General features: G+C 31.0%; 2 protein-coding genes across 3 annotated transcripts; both read right to left on the bottom strand.

Annotated features, from left to right (window-relative positions):
• Positions 1 to 2,189: 2,189 nt before the first annotated feature.
• Ppat-Dpck (Bifunctional Phosphopantetheine adenylyltransferase - Dephospho-CoA kinase) lies at positions 2,190 to 10,970 on the bottom strand. Its single transcript, XM_067288009.1, has 8 exons — positions 10,126 to 10,970; positions 7,193 to 7,407; positions 6,925 to 7,056; positions 6,585 to 6,839; positions 6,432 to 6,516; positions 2,980 to 3,077; positions 2,765 to 2,911; positions 2,190 to 2,696 (listed from the first exon to the last, which is right to left on the bottom strand). Exons 1-8 carry the CDS (start codon positions 10,733 to 10,735, stop codon positions 2,652 to 2,654), a joined length of 1,587 nt encoding a protein of 528 aa, XP_067144110.1. The 5' UTR covers positions 10,736 to 10,970; the 3' UTR covers positions 2,190 to 2,651.
• Positions 10,971 to 14,767: 3,797 nt separating this feature from the next.
• Positions 14,768 to 16,942, bottom strand: LOC136989759 (solute carrier family 52, riboflavin transporter, member 3-A-like). 2 transcript variants are annotated; one of them, XM_067288014.1, is made up of 4 exons: positions 16,230 to 16,942; positions 15,959 to 16,156; positions 15,118 to 15,348; positions 14,768 to 15,050 (listed from the first exon to the last, which is right to left on the bottom strand). In XM_067288014.1, the coding sequence occupies exons 1-4, from the start codon at positions 16,917 to 16,919 to the stop codon at positions 14,850 to 14,852; spliced, it is 1,320 nt and encodes a 439-aa protein (XP_067144115.1). In that variant the 5' UTR covers positions 16,920 to 16,942; the 3' UTR covers positions 14,768 to 14,849. The 2 variants fall into 2 exon arrangements, with proteins under 2 accessions (XP_067144115.1, XP_067144116.1); XM_067288015.1 differs by lacking the exon at positions 15,118 to 15,348.
• Positions 16,943 to 17,417: the final 475 nt, after the last annotated feature.

The raw sequence follows: 17,417 nt of genomic DNA, 5'->3' as shown, positions 1-17,417 counted from the left end.
TTGCCGTTAAAATTGCCTTTAGTAGACGTTTCGAAACGTTTTCCCCATTTTTTTACTTCGTTCAAGAACTACCGTGAATCGATCACTAGTTTAGCACGTGGTGGCGCCCGTACGAGAGGTCAGTCGGGCCGCCATGTTCGCTGCCATATAGTCATTTTGGGGGGCCTATATCTCGGGAAGGGTCGCCCGTACACCCATGGTTTATTAGACTTTTTTTGTTCCTATCAGAAGGAACAAAAAAAGTATGCTCTACAGCTCTGTTAAAGTCCCAACCTCCTCATTCGGACCTAGAATTGTACCTCCTTAGCACACGTCTACATTCTTCCTCTTACGATTTTCGGACTTATCGGTCCTTACTTTCAGGGCTGGAAGTACCGTAGGTACTGTACAATATCTGGCTCTTTCCAAACTAAAACACGTCCCGCTCTTAGTTAAAACTTACTGGTATGCTGAACAAACTGGTCAAACCGTTCTAGTTTTTTCCTTTTGCTCACAACAATCTCGTCGATTTCGAAAACCTTTCCAGGTCCATCCAATTTTCATTCCGGTAAAATTAGACGATGAAACAATCATTATGTGACGTATGAAATTCGCCCAGTCAACAGCTGTTCGACTACTCACGCCCACAGCCAAACAGTACATTCTAATGCAAATTAGATGCCAAATAAACGAAAAAGTAGTTCCCCGAGAAATTTTCCCAGATTTACGTTTAAAAATTACTTCAAATGACGAACTGTTCATCTTGCATTTATGACATCTAAAAGAAACAGAATCACGATCCTTTCAATAATTTAATTTACCACGACCGTCACATTTCAAACAATCTGCATCTGCAGGTTGCATACCAAACTTTGTGGCAAACGAACCAACTGATGAAATTCTTTTGTCAAAATTAAATTCAGGATATTCCGATACTAAAAAATGAAAAATTGAAGTACACTTTTACCAAGAAAATTGTTGATGTTTTCCAAACTCTGCCATTACAATAAACGACAAAATATCATATGTAAAGTTTGACAAAAATGATTCACACAATATAAAACTTTTTGAACCTTAATAATTAAATTACTCTTAACTAAGTTATATAATGTTAGGAAATTAATGTAGAACTGAAATGACGTTAGAAATCTTGTAAACTAAAGACAGCGACACTAGATTAACTTTCAAATCACCCATGGTGTTCTAAGTTAGAACTTTGATCTAAGTTCTTTGTTTTCTTTAAATTTTCATCTCAATTTAAAAATGAAGAATAATTATATTATCCCATTTCAAGATTTATTTTATATCTTAAAAATAATTAATTATATCCTGGGAAACAGATCACTTTTTCTCGGAATCCAGGGACGAGCAAAGGACTGGGAAATGGGAAACCCTACATGTTATGAACCACACTGGTGAAGTTAAAATCCTTCTAAAAGGTAATAAGTTAATAATTACGGGAAATGGAAGAAGTTGTTGTATTTGCTCATCAAAAATAGACAAAGAAAACAGGCCAGTAAGTGAAAGAGACTGATATGTTGAAACTGCAGCATTAGGATGTGTACAAATTGTGCACTACATGCATCATTGTGAATAACAAAAGTATATTAACGCAAACTAACCTTTTGTTCATCATGTTGTAGACAACAACCTTAGACACTGAAGCCACAAGCCCAAATAGGGATTGGAAAATTACCAATCCAAAATGCATTATTAAATAGACTAAATAAAGCAAACTGTTTTAATTTCGGTCTCTGTTAATTGCAGATAATTAAGAAAGACATGATAAATACCACTAGTCTCAGTATTGGAAGAAACCTTTACTTATAACTTTTTATATTCTTAATTATCTTCAAATGGCAAAAACCTTAATTTTGAGGGTAGTGATGAGTTTTATAAAAAAAAATTGTAAATGTTAATAATGAATAACATCTGACTGATGAAAATGCATCCCCTCCCTGCATCTTTGTGTAGAAAACCCAATTGTGAAAATAAATATTTAAAAAGATGTGCATTATATATATATATATATTATTCAATTTAGTATTAATGATGGAATAATTTAGTGATTTCAGGATTTATATGGAATTTTTGGAAGCAGATCATGACAGGAATTAGAGGAAAAATTTGCTATCCTCTATCATGAAAAAGATCTCTAAGATGGCACTGGTATTGTTCAGTCAATTCTCAAAAGAAAAAAAGACTATTAAACTTGGCAAATTTTAACTTTATATTTGTACAAATAGAAATTTAATCTTTACACTTTGAAACTCTATCAGTAGGCCTATAAAGAAATTTTAATGTCATTGCCTAAACTTGTAGAACAACATAATTATTTGTTAATAAGAAAACAGATCCAAATAACCCTTTTCTAGTTGACAACACAAAAATATGAAAATATATTAGTATAACTTTATTTCTTTCATAACTATAAATAACATCTTATAAATATACAAATATTTTAAATTGCCATTTTATGATATATTAGTTCAATTTACACATTTTGGTAATTTATCCAGTCTCAAAAAAAAAAAGAAAAAAAAAAATACAAAAATTTGATTCTCACAATTTTTTCATCAAATATGTATATATCCCAAAAACAATGTAGACTTTTAGAATATAATCCCAATAATTAACTTTAAAAATTCTATATATTACTATCTTTAATTACATTATGAAGTCAAAAATTTTTGTAACTGGTCCCATGCTTTATTTACCTAAAAAAATAAATTTTTTAGCTTGCTTGTGTGTTTTTAAAATATATTTATGCTAAATGCTTAAATACCTGTGATACAGTATATTCTGGCTCCCAAAAACTACAAAATATCACATTTGCTCTATCCACCCTCTCCTTGTTTGACATTTGAGAATTTATTCTCTGTAAAGCCTGCTCTTCCGATAAACCGTCTCGTTCCCTAATTCTCTTTATTGCCTATGAAAATTTTTGATAGAATTAAGAAATGTTTAACTGTTGTCAAATATGATCCAAATTAAGCTTACCTCTTTTTCGGGAATGATGCAAACCCAGACTTGGTGCACTTTATCTTCCCATCCTGCTTCCAATAAAAGAGCCACTTCCATTACAATAATGGATACTCCTGAAATTATTTAATATATTTATTTATTCTATGCATATTATATATCTCTATAAATTAAAGTCTTTTTTGCAAAATTTATTGCAAATTACTTATGGTACAAGAAATAACTGATATCTGTTGTTTATGGAGGAAGTCCTGACAATCTGTGCCATATATTTGGATGAGCAATGTTATGTTGAAAGAGAATGTCAGCAATTATCCAAAGGAATGATACTACTACAGTTTCTAAAAGATTTTTTATGTAGCAGCAACTATTCAGAATGCCAGAAATGTGAATCAAATATGGTATCTCGCAGCATGACACAGGATATAGAGCCAGTACACTGCTCTATAGTATATACTTCCATGTGCTATTTACTTTAATGTCTCAACAAAGATGCACTACTGTGCTAATATCTTGATACGCATAAGGTACAGGCAGAGTAAAGAATAGAGTATACACACTCCAGACTTTTCTAACTGACAAATTACCAATGCGCAAGACTGTATTTGCCATCTTGAACGTAACAAAACAAGGATATCTGGAGTTTATTCTACAGATAATCATTTCGAATCAATCAGTTTTCTTCTCTGATATGTAGTTATTATTTTTTGTCTTGTAATTATTTCTTATAATTGTTTTTTTTGAATAAATTACTGATATCTTATTGACAAAATTATAAAAAGTTAGGGAAGATATTGTTGATGCTGTCAATTGCCACAATTGTAAAGTAAAAAATTAAGATAAAAGTATTTCAATTTCCCTGTGATATGTAAGAATAGTTTTAATTATTTTTATCATTGCTATATTAAGTTAATAATAAATTAATAACTTAGAATATTAATTAAACTATATCAAGAAGTGTTTAATAAATACAACTATATATTTTAAAATAAAATTGAATTTTTGGTTTATAAATAGGATACTTAAAGTACTGATTTGATTACTAGAAATGAAATTTATAATATTTGTAATCAGGATGAAATAAATCTTTGTATTTTATACTATTTTATTATTGTATTATTTGATATATTTTTGATAACAAAAATCTACAATTTTGCATTCTTTTTTCATAAAAATTAGTTTATCCTTCAGTAAGATATTATAATTTCAATAACAGACTGTTCTCATTTTTAAATTTTGAACTACAAAGAAATTTCCAAATTTGAAAAATAGCTTGATAAAAGTTTTTATTTAAAGTATAAATTGATATCTTGCACAAATATTTTTTAAATAGTATATGTAAAAGTGGTTTACAAATGGGAAAAGAGATTTACTGAATCACGACTGCATTTATCTGTCAAAAAATATATAAAATTTTGAACATCATGCTCATAAATAAAAAGTAAGTTCCATAATATGAATATAGACATACATGAAACTTGTTGTGATGCCAGTGCCTTCATGCCTAAATATTTTCTTTTAAAATATTTCATTAGACTCAGAATTTACTATTACTTGAAGTCCTTTAACAAAGAAAGAAAATAAACATAGAATTTTTTAATGTAAATAATATAAATGAATTGTTATAAATTGTTTATAGTGAAAGTTTTGTATAAATAAAATCTTATATATATTTAAATTGATTGAAATTTAAATAAATTACAAAATTGAGTAAAAGTTTCTTAATAAAAAGTAAAAATACGTTACAGATGGATACTAGTCCTATCTTCACTGCTTGCCATGTCCAATCACCAGGAACAACTATTTCCATTGCAGAGACAACCTTTCTTTAGAGGCTATGCCTCTGCACAAATATGCAAAATAGTTTAAAATGTCCACAGGTGACAATCTGTAAGGTATTTTTACTTTTTATTAAATTGTAATTCTGCCAGCCCATTTTACAAAGAAATAAAAGTTTCTTAATTGCTGTATTCAATGCAAAAAACTGTTACGCAATATCCCATTCCTATGTTTTGCAAGTGGTCAATAAATTTTAGATATCCTGTATGACTTCATACTAGGACAGTAAAAAAAAAAAACAATCAGATGGCTAAGTGGTTAATGTACACCCTACCACTCTGGGGGACCCAGAGTCAAAAAACCACAAGAAATTTTTTGGGGTGGTCTGTCTGGATATAATGGGAAGGAATATAATGTGGTTAGGCCAAAAGAAATTAGTGTTAGGATTAAAATTGTTTGGTTGATTGAAGAGGCTGATGTTTCAAAGATAAAAATCTGTGGAGTACAAGGCAAAAGAAAAGGGAAGCCAAATTAATGTGATGAAAGAAATTATTCTGCAAGTGCTGATGGTTGGGCCCATCCCTCGCCACTCAACAACACTGAAAATTTCTATTCTTTAGCTCTTTGAGAAATCTTATAGACAGACGAAAAATACAAAAGCTATTTTCTATAGTTTTTACTTATTTGAAAATTCTTTCAAACAAGAAAAAAAGAGAAAATAAAATATGCTTAAAAGATAATATTAAAGTTCCAAACCACTAATTAAGTAAATAACAATCTTGTTTCCTTAACTAATCAAACAATGCTTACAAAATACAAGGAAATTTGCTTATTTTTCAACCGATTCTGTTTGTTTCTAAATTTGAGGAGGAAAAGTGTTTTGCTTGAAGGAAAATTCAATTTTATAAAATTATCAAACCTATATTTACATAATGTCACAAACATATACAGTAAATATCACAAACTTTTCCTGGAGTGGATGACTGATGAAATTATTATTTATTTGGAAAATTTTTGCTTGATTTAAATTTTTACATAATTTTCAGAATTAAATACTTCTAACAATTCTTGTTATTATTATTTATAAGTTTGTGAAAACTTAAAGAGTCTGTTTTCATGCCCATTGTTGGTTCAATCATGCTCACAATAGTATTAGCAGCACGATATAGGGCCTAATATATTAAAGAAATTTTCATTACAGAGTCAAAATACCCATGAAAATTTGATTTCTGAAAATTTGATCCCCAATCTGATTTGATCTTGTGAAAACTAAGAGTTCTTTTTCATGTCTATCAAGGGTTTGGTCAAGCCTGTAATGGGTATCTGAGTGGCAAGTAATAGAATTAACCATATGTAAACTTCCAAGAATGTCAAACCACTAGTGAAAATTTCCAAAGATCCAATCCAGATTTAAAAGTGGAAACTAGAATGGTAGGTGACACTTTATCAACTTGGCCTTATTATATATTTTGTAGTTTCATACATAAGCATTTATTCCTGATATAATTATCAGGAATAAATGCTTATGTAGATAATTAGATAATTTCTGAATTTTACTTGAGAATAAATGTAATATACAAAATAAATAAAAAAAATTAATTTCTTTCAATTATTGTAAGTTTTCTATTGTTAATTTTTTCTGTTTCAAATGTTCATTTTACATTTTTCCTTATTTTAATACAAACATTTACCTTTCTTTGCATGTTGTTTAATTTCCTCGTCAGCCATTCGTATAACCTCAGGCCACACTAGATTATTTAACTTTCTTCTAAGATTCTAAAAACAAAAATGTTTGTTAATTTTAATTCAATTTATTTAACACATTTTAGTATATGATAACTTGCCTCGTTTCCGAATACTTTTACACCCAGTGCTTTACGATTTATAAAACCATCCAAATTGACTATGTCCTTCCCAAATTCTTCAACTATCTGATTATATAATTTTGACTTGGGTTCATAACTCTTGTGGCTGAGACGATCACAATCAACTACTGCAGCTCCCAACTGCTGTAAGTGCTTCACAATTGCAGATTTTCCACTGGCTATTCCTCCTGTGACACCAATTATATATGGAGAATTAAGCAGATGAGGTTTTGGCTGTCAAAATAAATCCTTGTACAACTTCTGTTAAATTTCATTTTATTTAATAAAATACTTTATTCAAATCTAGTCTTGTACTTACCTTTGGATACTGTATTAACGTTCCAAGTGATCTCATACGAAGTGATGAAGAACTAATTTTGAGTTCCTCAAAAGCATTCCTTTCTGGATCACTTAAAACAGGAATTTTATATATTTTCAACTCTGGCATATTCTGTTTTTTTACGTAAAATATATAAAAACTTTTTACTTTATATGTTATTATATAATGAAAGTTATACTATATAAATTTATTAATTCTTCTATCTTAATAACATTAACATTTATACAAAATAACAGAATAGATATACTCTTTTCTTTCTTTCTTCATTGACCCTGTATCCTCCTTTCAAAGTTTCTTCAGTGACAATTATACAGTCATATCCTGGTACTTCTATTGATGGACCAAAAGGATCATAAATAGGAACTATATTATATGATATAGTTGGATCAATGTCTGTTAAAAACTCCTTTAGAGCAGAAATTCTTTGATCGATAGGTTTAATCAATTCCCATAAAATTTTTTCTAAGAAAATAAAAAAAGCAAACTTAATCATTTCAATGTTCACATTAAATATTGAAATATATTAAATTATTAAATTTATTTGCTATGCATTTCAGAATTTAAACAGCAGTATATTGTGTATGCATAAAACTGGAGTGTTCCACCTAAAGAGGATGTGTTTAAATCTTAAAATGCATAGCAAATAAAGTTTCTTTTGCCAACTGAACTTTGTCTCCTGATTAAAATAGACTCAGTTATAAGACAAACTTTGGTTTAGCATTTGATTAACTGGAACACCAACAGGTTTTCTGCATTTATATGATATAAAGTCTGCCATAATGATTTAGTTTCTAAATAGCTGTCTAGAAATATTCCCCTAATAAATGCTAACTAATCTCAAGTGAACCATCCTGTACAGTACATGTATTACAAAAATAATACAACATGAGAAATACAGTAGATTTTCACTAATCTAGTCATTCTTTGCACAGATAGATGCCAGATTTATAAAACTATCAGATTACTGAGAGTGAATAATCCTAAAGCTGCCTAAAAGCAATGAATGTTTGTTTGTATCTGTTCAGTAAAAATTATTTTTGGATGTCATATAATTGAACATACTGACATGCAATAATGCACAAAGAAATGTAAAAAATTACTTAATATTTAATTATTAATGATAGCATTAATATAGTTCAATATACAGTCAAACCTGTTTTTATGCGGGGGATAGGGACCGCATTAAAAAAAACGCATTAAAAAAAATCTCACGAAACTTCACGAATGGCTGTAAATAATAGTTTTCGCAACACAATTAAAAAATAATTTTTTTATGCGGTCAACAGGGACCGCATAAAAAAAGTCTCACATAGAAAATAACTCAAAACCGTACGAAATAGAATTTATTGACAACAGATGTCAGCACTTGACTGCATCGTCTGGTCTATCGTCTGTTTTACATATTTTTGTCCAGGTGGTGTTTTGTTGACTTAAAAAGTAAATTATTTCATTTTTCGCATATTCATGCAATAATATTACTATAATAAGTGCATTTATGCTATAATAAGTTTATTTAGCTATAATAAGTCAACGTGAGACATGACGAATCGCACGAGACTAGTCGCCAACTATACCGCACAAATTAAAAATTCGCATTAAAAAAATCGCACAAATAAAAATCGCACATAAAAAGAGCGCATAAAAACAGGTTTGACTGTAATCTGGCAGTCATTTGGTTTTAAACTAATAATTAGGTTTTCTGACGATTATATTTGTGTAAAGAAATAAAACCAGAGTAAAAAGAAAAAACAAGATGTATGACATGACTAACAATTTCATGGTTTTGTATGTGCATAGGCAATCACACTGGAGGGTATACCCGACAACTGAGACAGATTAGTAATAGTTTTGGACTTAGTGATTTGTTATGTGATGGATAACATATCACCAAGACAGTCTTGATATATAGCCATTCCTTTCCTGGTATACAATTCATTGTTATTTAAAAAGTTGAATATGCCTTTTCTTGCTGGCTCTGACAATTCTTAGCAGGAATTATTTCTTTAAAGTTTAAACATATTAACTGTGAATAAAACAGCTTAGTAACTGGATTGTATTATTTAATGGATTATATAGAATTGATAGATGGGATCCATCAATTTTAAGGATAACAACACACTTCTGAAAACATGGGCATCATTATTTGAAGTCCATTTTTAATTTTAACCAATCAGAGATGTCATTCCAACCTTTTAAATTTGTTTGTTCCAAATTTATGTTCATATTTAGAATAGTTCTGTAATCTGATGATGGTTGCTTTAGGTAATCAAAAATATTTGTTTTGGATTAAATTTATGCTTTCAAACTGGACTTTTGGTGTTTGATGGGTATTTTATATAACATATTAACCTATCTAAGTTGATTGAACAATTCTTGTAAACAGGCTGTCCATTAACTATTTCTACAGTTTTGTTCCATTTTTCACTTTTTCCTTTTGTCACATACGATACTTTAGACAAACCCTCATCTTTAATTATATGTACAATATTTCATAGATCCCTTTGACATTGACAAAATGACTTTAAAAAGTTCTGCAAATACTAACTGATAGTTAATTCATATGACTAGTAAGTGGGCTTATAAAAACAAATTTGTATGCTGCTAATACCAATAAAAATGTCCAATGCCTTGACCTCTTCTCCTTTGTGTACAATGATGTACTTTTTATAATCCCCTCACTCTTAAACTATACACATAATTAATGACCGACCTCTAATATTTTAACAAAATGATTTTTTGTAGTATTCTTTTTATCACTTATTTTACTAGATTAGGAATGTGGTGTAAACACAATCATTTTTTTATATGTAAAAACATGTTTACACCCCATTCCCAACTCAAATCATGTTAATAATTGGCATGTTTTGCAGCTCAGAGAATTTATTTATTTTAATTTACCCAGAGAACTTATTTACATTTAGAAAAATGTAAATAACTTATTTACATTTAGAAAAATGTAAATAAGTTCCTAAATAAGCTGCAGATAGTGCATTTATGAGAATTTAAAGTTAACACTTAAATGTGTTAACTTTACTCATATTCAGTAAATTATCCATCTATATGTATAATTTTAAATAATTCAGGCAAATTATTTCTTTTGTAAAATTAAAAATATATTTACAAATTTATAAATAACTAGAAATGAAATATTTAATTTAAAAGTAATAATAACAAAATTACTCTTTAACATGGCTCCATCGGTAACTCCGACCACCAGTTGCCGTTTCGTACGAAGAACGGCGGCACTTAAAAATATTTTGTGTCCGTTATGAAGATGATCAAAAGTGCCTCCCAGCACGGTGTTTCCATACATCTCGATGGGTCCCTCATCGTTAAAAAACTTGGAATATTCATCCACAGAGGTAGAATTAGAATCGTTAACGTTCAAGTGACGTATAATGGAACATTCGGTAGAGAAACTCTGTTTAAAATAACTGCTAACATCTTCCGTCTTTACAAGGTTGTCTATAAGAATGATATCCAGTTTAGTAGATACATTCTCAATAGGATTTGTTGTTTTGGCAAATGTCTGTAGCACTCTGACATCTAAATGTGAACATGCTTTTGAAGCTTGAGCATAAATTGTAGGAATTAAATTGAGTAATAATTGATATTCTGATGCAGGCGAAGTAGGTATTTTAGTTTGGTTACGAAACTGATTAAAATTGGGCTCGATTTTGATATATAATCTGTTGCTTATAAGCTGCTTAGCTGATGCTAAATAGGTACTTACTTTGTTTATAATGTGATGGGCTGGGGAAGTTAATATCAAGACACCTGTCTGAAACATTTTGGCGTTAGGAGGAAAATGTTTAAGCTTAAGATAATATAAAGGAAATAAATCGTCCTCAAATAAATATCCTTTCCAAATAAAATGAACTCTGCCAAATCATGTTGTTATGTAAACAGATAAGATAACTTTTATCTAATAATGACGATAATAAATATTTGGTTTATTTTTACGAAAAATAAGCTTAATTAACGAAACTTGCTCGATGAACCTCGAGATACGAGATGAAGGCAGCCATTTTGAAAATGACTACTCTTCTATCTCAAAAATAAAAGATGGAAAACGTATATTTTGAATATAGTTCAAATTATATTAATTGATTACGTAATTAGTTTATTATTTTTAAAATACAAACTAGTAAATTAAAAAAGCTTTTTAAAATACGCGATGAAGAAGCCATTTTGTTTTTTCTTTCGTTCTGCCCTGAAAACGGTTCCCACGATCGTGCAATATTTTCAGGGCCCTGCTCCACGATCGTGCCATATTTTCGCAGAAAAGAAATTTTTATGCTGTTCATATACACATTTGAAAATCGGCACCATAATTTTTTGATAGAAGCGTTATCTCAATTCTGTCCGAATTCAACCAAATTTGATACACTTACCGTCCCGAGTATGCGGTTTCGATTTTCGAAAAAACATTTTAAAATTTACCAGCTACAATGAAATTTGGCGCTGTATGTTAGAGGCTACACGAAATAACTTAAATAGCTTTTTCTGTCTCATTTCTGAACTCTTATCAAGCTCATCGTGGACTTTTTTTTTAACTCCTTCTGCCCTCTGGGCACTAAGAGGGTCTCTTTTAGCAAGCTCTGTTATAAATGTTATCTTACGTAAGGGTTTATCACACCGAGTGACCAATCTAATACATTTTTAAAATTTTCTTTCTCTACTGTACACAATTTAAAGAATTTTCAAAATGTGTTAGATTGGGCACACGGTGTGATAAACCCTAACATAAGATAACATTTGTAGTTATGTAAATCAAATACTACAATATAATAGAAGGTTTAGAAGTACGAAATAATCTAATAATCTGACACTTTGCTGTTATTTTGTACCCGGACGACGCCGGGTTCATTTACTAGTTGAGGCAAGGCGTTAGCAACGCCAGTTAACTTCAATGTGACTTACAGAATTGTGTCCATTTTACATTAATTGAAATCGAAAAACGTTGTGAGAGTCCATTTAAATGTAAAAAATAGAAGTCCATGACTTCGTTTTTGATATACAGAAGTATTAAAGTGACAATGACTTTGCTCTCTGAAGTGACTGAGCAGGCCCAACGGAATTTAGGCCTAGAAGTCAAAAATAAAAGCAACATTGTGTGCGTCTAACTAAAGTGTCTAACAAATGGACTCTTCTGTGCCTAACAAGTGCAGGAATCGTTTCTTTCTTTCCGGCTTTCCACCTCAATTCTTTCGGGATACGACAAAGTCCCGCGGTGTCCTACTTATCAATAATTGAATATAACACTGTAAGATTCGCCGACTTTAAAGGGGGATACAATTAATCCCGCGTCAGGATGAGCTGAAGGGAACCCGTGTATGTGGGCGGTTGCGAAGGAGACAAATGATGACAAGTGTTTACATGCGGAAAACTGTTTATTTGGACGAATACATGCTTACATCGGTTAGGTTGTTCCAAATCTCGGCGATCTTCAGAACGTAAGAGTTCGGAAGGTAGATCTATCCGGGTGGACGAGAAGGGCTGTTGGACGATGGCGATGGTGACGGGCGGTGACACACTTAACGTTCCGAGTGACGACACTACACACACTGTCTTAATCCACAAGAGGCATGTCCGTCATTCCGAAAAAACTCTTGCGACCTTGAAGTCCCAGTTTTTATACGTTTTTCTCGTGTACTTTCCACCTTGCGGATTGGTCCCTCGTCCCTTTCCTCGCTTCCCGATTGGTCTCCCCTTTGTTTTCAAGCGCAAAACGAGACCATGTCGGGTCGCGGGAAAGGTCCGATTCGAGGTGTCTATTTGACACCCTTTGTCGACTATGCTCCAAGATTGTTGATAGAACTACAACACCTGCACTCATAATTTAATCCGTTGTTTGTAATTGATGTCATTTTGGAATTCTAACGATCACGCGATATTTTTCTCTCTCCAATTTTTCCCTTTTTCTGAAATTGTTTTCCCTTAGTTCAATTTTTTCCTTTGAATACTTGTGTCAAACTTATACCTCTTTATGAGCGCGTGTGTCAGAGTTCTACCTTTGGACTGAACATTAACAGGTCGTTTAACACGTGTTGACGTCATCCCGAGACTCGTTGTTTACATTTTTCGTTACGTTGTTTTGATTAAGAGTTTTTTTTCTCTCTCTCTCTCTCTCATATAATTTATCGTTATTTTTTTCACAACAGAATTCTGCATTTTTGCGATTTCGGACCTCGTCTGGGTCCTTACAACACCGCATATAAAGATAATATACTATATATGTTGTCCATTCATTATGTCTGAACTTATATTTTTATCATTCTTCGCACATTTCAATAGTTCTACATCATTCTATACATTTTCAGAAAATTGTACGGAACTGCTTTTAAAAATGATACTTATACTTTGTTCAATGAAATCCAATGCCGATTTTAGCGCTTCCCGCTATGGGCAAAAATAGAAGTGTGTAGCAAAATTAAACTTTTCACTGTTGGAAGAAATTATTATTGTCAACAAAATCTTATGTGGTTCAGAAATTAATTGAATGTTCTTGTGTCTCTTTTTAAATGTTCAAAATGACTTAATTTTTTAACATAAATGGTCTTTTGTTTACAAATTTTAAATACAACAATGAAGCTTTGGGGCTGTCTATAAATTACGTCGCATTTTTTTTTTTTTTTTTTGAAATTTTTTTTTCCTCTTTCCCATTGTCCCAGTTTGTCCAAATTTTCCTAATTTTCTCCCCTCTTCGGATATCTAACAAAATTTACTTTTCTTAAACCTTTATCACCTTATGAATGATAGATACCATAAGTAGAAACGAAACATACAAGAAATTTTGAAGTAAATGTAATAAAATGCATAAAATGTATAAAATGTAATGAAATAAATGGACGTCCACCCTCCTCCTTGTCCAATTATATCCGAATAGTCGTAACACCCCTTCCTTCCTTCCAGTGTGGTTATCATTTATGGATAGTCCCTTTCATGTAGGACGTAGGACATCTATTGTAATTTTAGGACAAGTGGCAACCTCAATTATTACTTTTATGAAAAAAATATATAAATATATTAGTTGCGATTTATCAAGTGCCTGCCAATAAAAGTGCAATAAAGCAACAACGTTCTCATTTTACTAAAAAAGAAACATATTAAATGCAATTCTTCCACAACTATGAAAAGGCCAAACAATGTAATGTAATCTTCAGCGGTTAGTTAAACGAACTTCTCAATCAAATACAGATCATATGCAATTGACAATGTGTGTAGACAAATAATATAATTTAATAATTTCTTAATAAATGTAACACACATTTATAAAAAATATCAATATATTAAATTAGTTTGTGTTCTATTACGTTTTTTATACTTACCCAGGTTTTTTCAATTTTTTAGGCTCGCAATTGATATGAATACTTACTTCTTTCTTTCTTTCATTTACTGTTCCTTCATGTACAGTAAATAAAATGCACTATACAAATTTTACCTATTAAAATGTGATATACTGTATATATTATTATATTATGAAAGTCATAAAATATTACTATTTCATGACTTTCATAAAAATTAAATTTCATGTAAGATGAGCTTGTAAACACTCATATAATTATTTTCAAAAATCTATTTTATACGACCGTGAGTGTTTAGAAAAACGAAAGGTTATTATTTATAGTCCCTGGTCCCTGGCTTGTAGGTCCTGGTCTAATGGGAAACCCGCCAGTGGATCCAGGGAGTGTCAAAACATCGAAAAATTCAAAAAAAGAGGATCAAAATTTGACCGATTACGATACTTTCCTTGTGCTATATTCTATAGCAATCGAGAAAGTAATTAAATAGTTTTTATTTAAATTTAGAGTTATACAATAAAGTATTTTTAGAAGTATTTCGAAACTACACAGAAAGTATACTACTCATACAGTTGAATATCCCATTCTTTATACAGATTTTTAAATAGCACAGTTTTCTTCATCCTGGAATACATTTGCTACGTTGACCAACAAAAACATAAGAACAGCGCCAACGGCAGCTCCTATTTGTGTCACAGCTCCATACCAAAACAGTGCATTGTTTCCTCTGTTTCTCATCAGAAGAGCGATCATTGTCTTCACATATGAAAATATACCAATAAACAACACCCAACTACACACCTGAAAACATAAATATTTTAAATTATCTTCGTTAATGACCTATAATACAATTAATTAATATATTTACTATTATTATAGAACCCGAGTTGGTATTCACTAGAGGAGGCGATGGACTCATTATGGCCGTCATCAGCAAATAAATACTTATAACAGTAGATATAGCCGACAATATGGAGATTTTTGTGATGCTTTTTGTTTCCACAAATAAAGCCAAAAGGCACGATAAAGGGTAAGCCAATCCAGAAAGCGTCACCGAAAGATGATATTCTTGGGTCCCGTATGGAAGACAAGAATATGGCTGCAAAATACAGTTTTCTTTTGTTTTATAATAAAATTTGTATAAAATTACAGTCAAATTTCTTTTAAAATTGAAAGCATATTGTACAGGAGAGCAAAAGTCTGGAAATATTTATTTAACTCGAACAATTTTATCAAAATTTTCCTATGTTTCAAGATAATAATCGGGTGGGAGCTCTACTTTTTGATGAGGGTGCTGTTTGTGGCCGCCATCTTGAATGCAACTCACAATTTTTAAATTGATCATGTTATATATCAGTTAACCCTAAAATTCGCACAGAAAGACAATGAAAGCACCAGTTTTGTCTCAACTTTAGCATGTAAACACTTTGTCAATAGCTCCTAAACGAAAATAATTGACGCAAAACTGGTGCTTTCATTGTTATTTTGTGCGAATTTTAGGGTTAACTGATATATGACATAACCCCTTTCCTATTTGAAAATTGTGAACTGCATTCAAGACGACGACCCCGAACACCACCATCATCAAAAAATAAAAAGTTCCTGCTCAATTATTATTTTAGTATCTACGAAGTCAATTTTATCAACATTGCTCCAGATATAAGGGTGTTTCCAGATTTGCCATACTATAGTTCTTATTACATAAATACCTGAATTGCTGGAAAGATACCAAACGTTGTCAATGAAGCAAGAGTTTCTAAAGATAATAAATATATATACAAGCTTTTAGAGATTGAACATTCTTCGTATTTAGTTGTATTGACTTTCTGACTTAGTTCTTCGGCCTCTTCGAGTTCGAAATTTTCTTTGAAATCGTCGCACGTTTTCAATTCCGTTTTCGATAAAATCTACAAAAGCTTTTGAAATCTTAAAATTTTGATTTCAGAAATATATAATAATTAGGAAACAATATAAATTTACCATTTTGTTCTTGCAAACAGGTAAATAGTTTAGTAAACAGAAGGAAATCCAACTTAGCATCACCATGGCAAGTAAAATCGCAAAAAATACTTCGGGTGGAAATCGTGGTTCTTCTATGAAAAGTTTCGGTTCGATAATTGTTTGATTATTACGTACTGAGGTGACGTTTATGCACTTTAGTTCTTCTACGTCTTGAATCAATGCTACTATACTCGGCAGAAATCCACTGATACCTTCTCCAATTAAGTAGGGTGTCATATAAATGGATGGAAACCGTGCCATGTAAGGAACAAAGACTATAGAAGATGCACAATCAACGATAGCTAATCCGAACGATAGGATAAACAAAGATATGCTGTGATTATATACAGTCATATGCCAAAAAGGGATGAGCAAGATGCACGATAGAGCCCCTATGAGCATTTGTGCATGCGTTCCCGTAACTTCGTTGAAATAACGTGGCCAATATCTCTTTCCAATTCCATAAATGATACAAGAAACGTTGGCAAATTGTAACACTAAAGCTAGACGCGAAGCCAAACTCCAACCTTCTGGTAATTTTGGTGTTAGTACGGGAAGTTCTACCCATAATCCGGTCATGGCAATCCACGATCCGATACCATAAAAAAGAGATAGCGTATCGATTAAGTAGCTTCGGTTTAAATCGTACGATAAGAATCTTTTACCCATAATTGTAAAAAATCACGAAAAATTTATTTACGTTACATTAAATTCACCTCGTAATTTTTGACTCTTTAAGAAAACTTCAGGACTAAGCGGAAGCTGTAAATAAACAAATAATCTTACAAAGTATGAAATGTTTGAGTTAAATTTTTAAACATAGAAAATCTAATTAAATATTAGCCTATACGATATATCGAATTTATAATTAAAATATGCGTATCAAATTTAAATTTTAAGGTATTTCAAATAAACTAGTGTCATATCAACGACTAACTATTGCATATCGTAACCTATCAATTGATATATCATAAAGTTACAACATTATCACAAAGCATATCAAAGTAATATTTTCATATTGTTTATAACTTTATGGTATTGGTGGCGTTACACGTAGCATTGATTGATGCGCTATGCTATAATGTTAATGCCGAAATAAAATGTAATTTTTGTTTAAATCAGTAAACGTAAAGTGCAATTTAACGATTACTTTATCTGGTTGGCATT

The sequence above is a fragment of the Centruroides vittatus genome, unplaced genomic scaffold (assembly GCF_030686945.1).
Source record: "Centruroides vittatus isolate TY-2023 unplaced genomic scaffold, ASM3068694v2 scaffold_769, whole genome shotgun sequence".
NCBI lineage: Eukaryota > Metazoa > Arthropoda > Arachnida > Scorpiones > Buthidae > Centruroides > Centruroides vittatus.
Note: the sequence above shows the minus strand (reverse complement) of the source record. Positions and strands in the feature narration are given on the sequence as shown.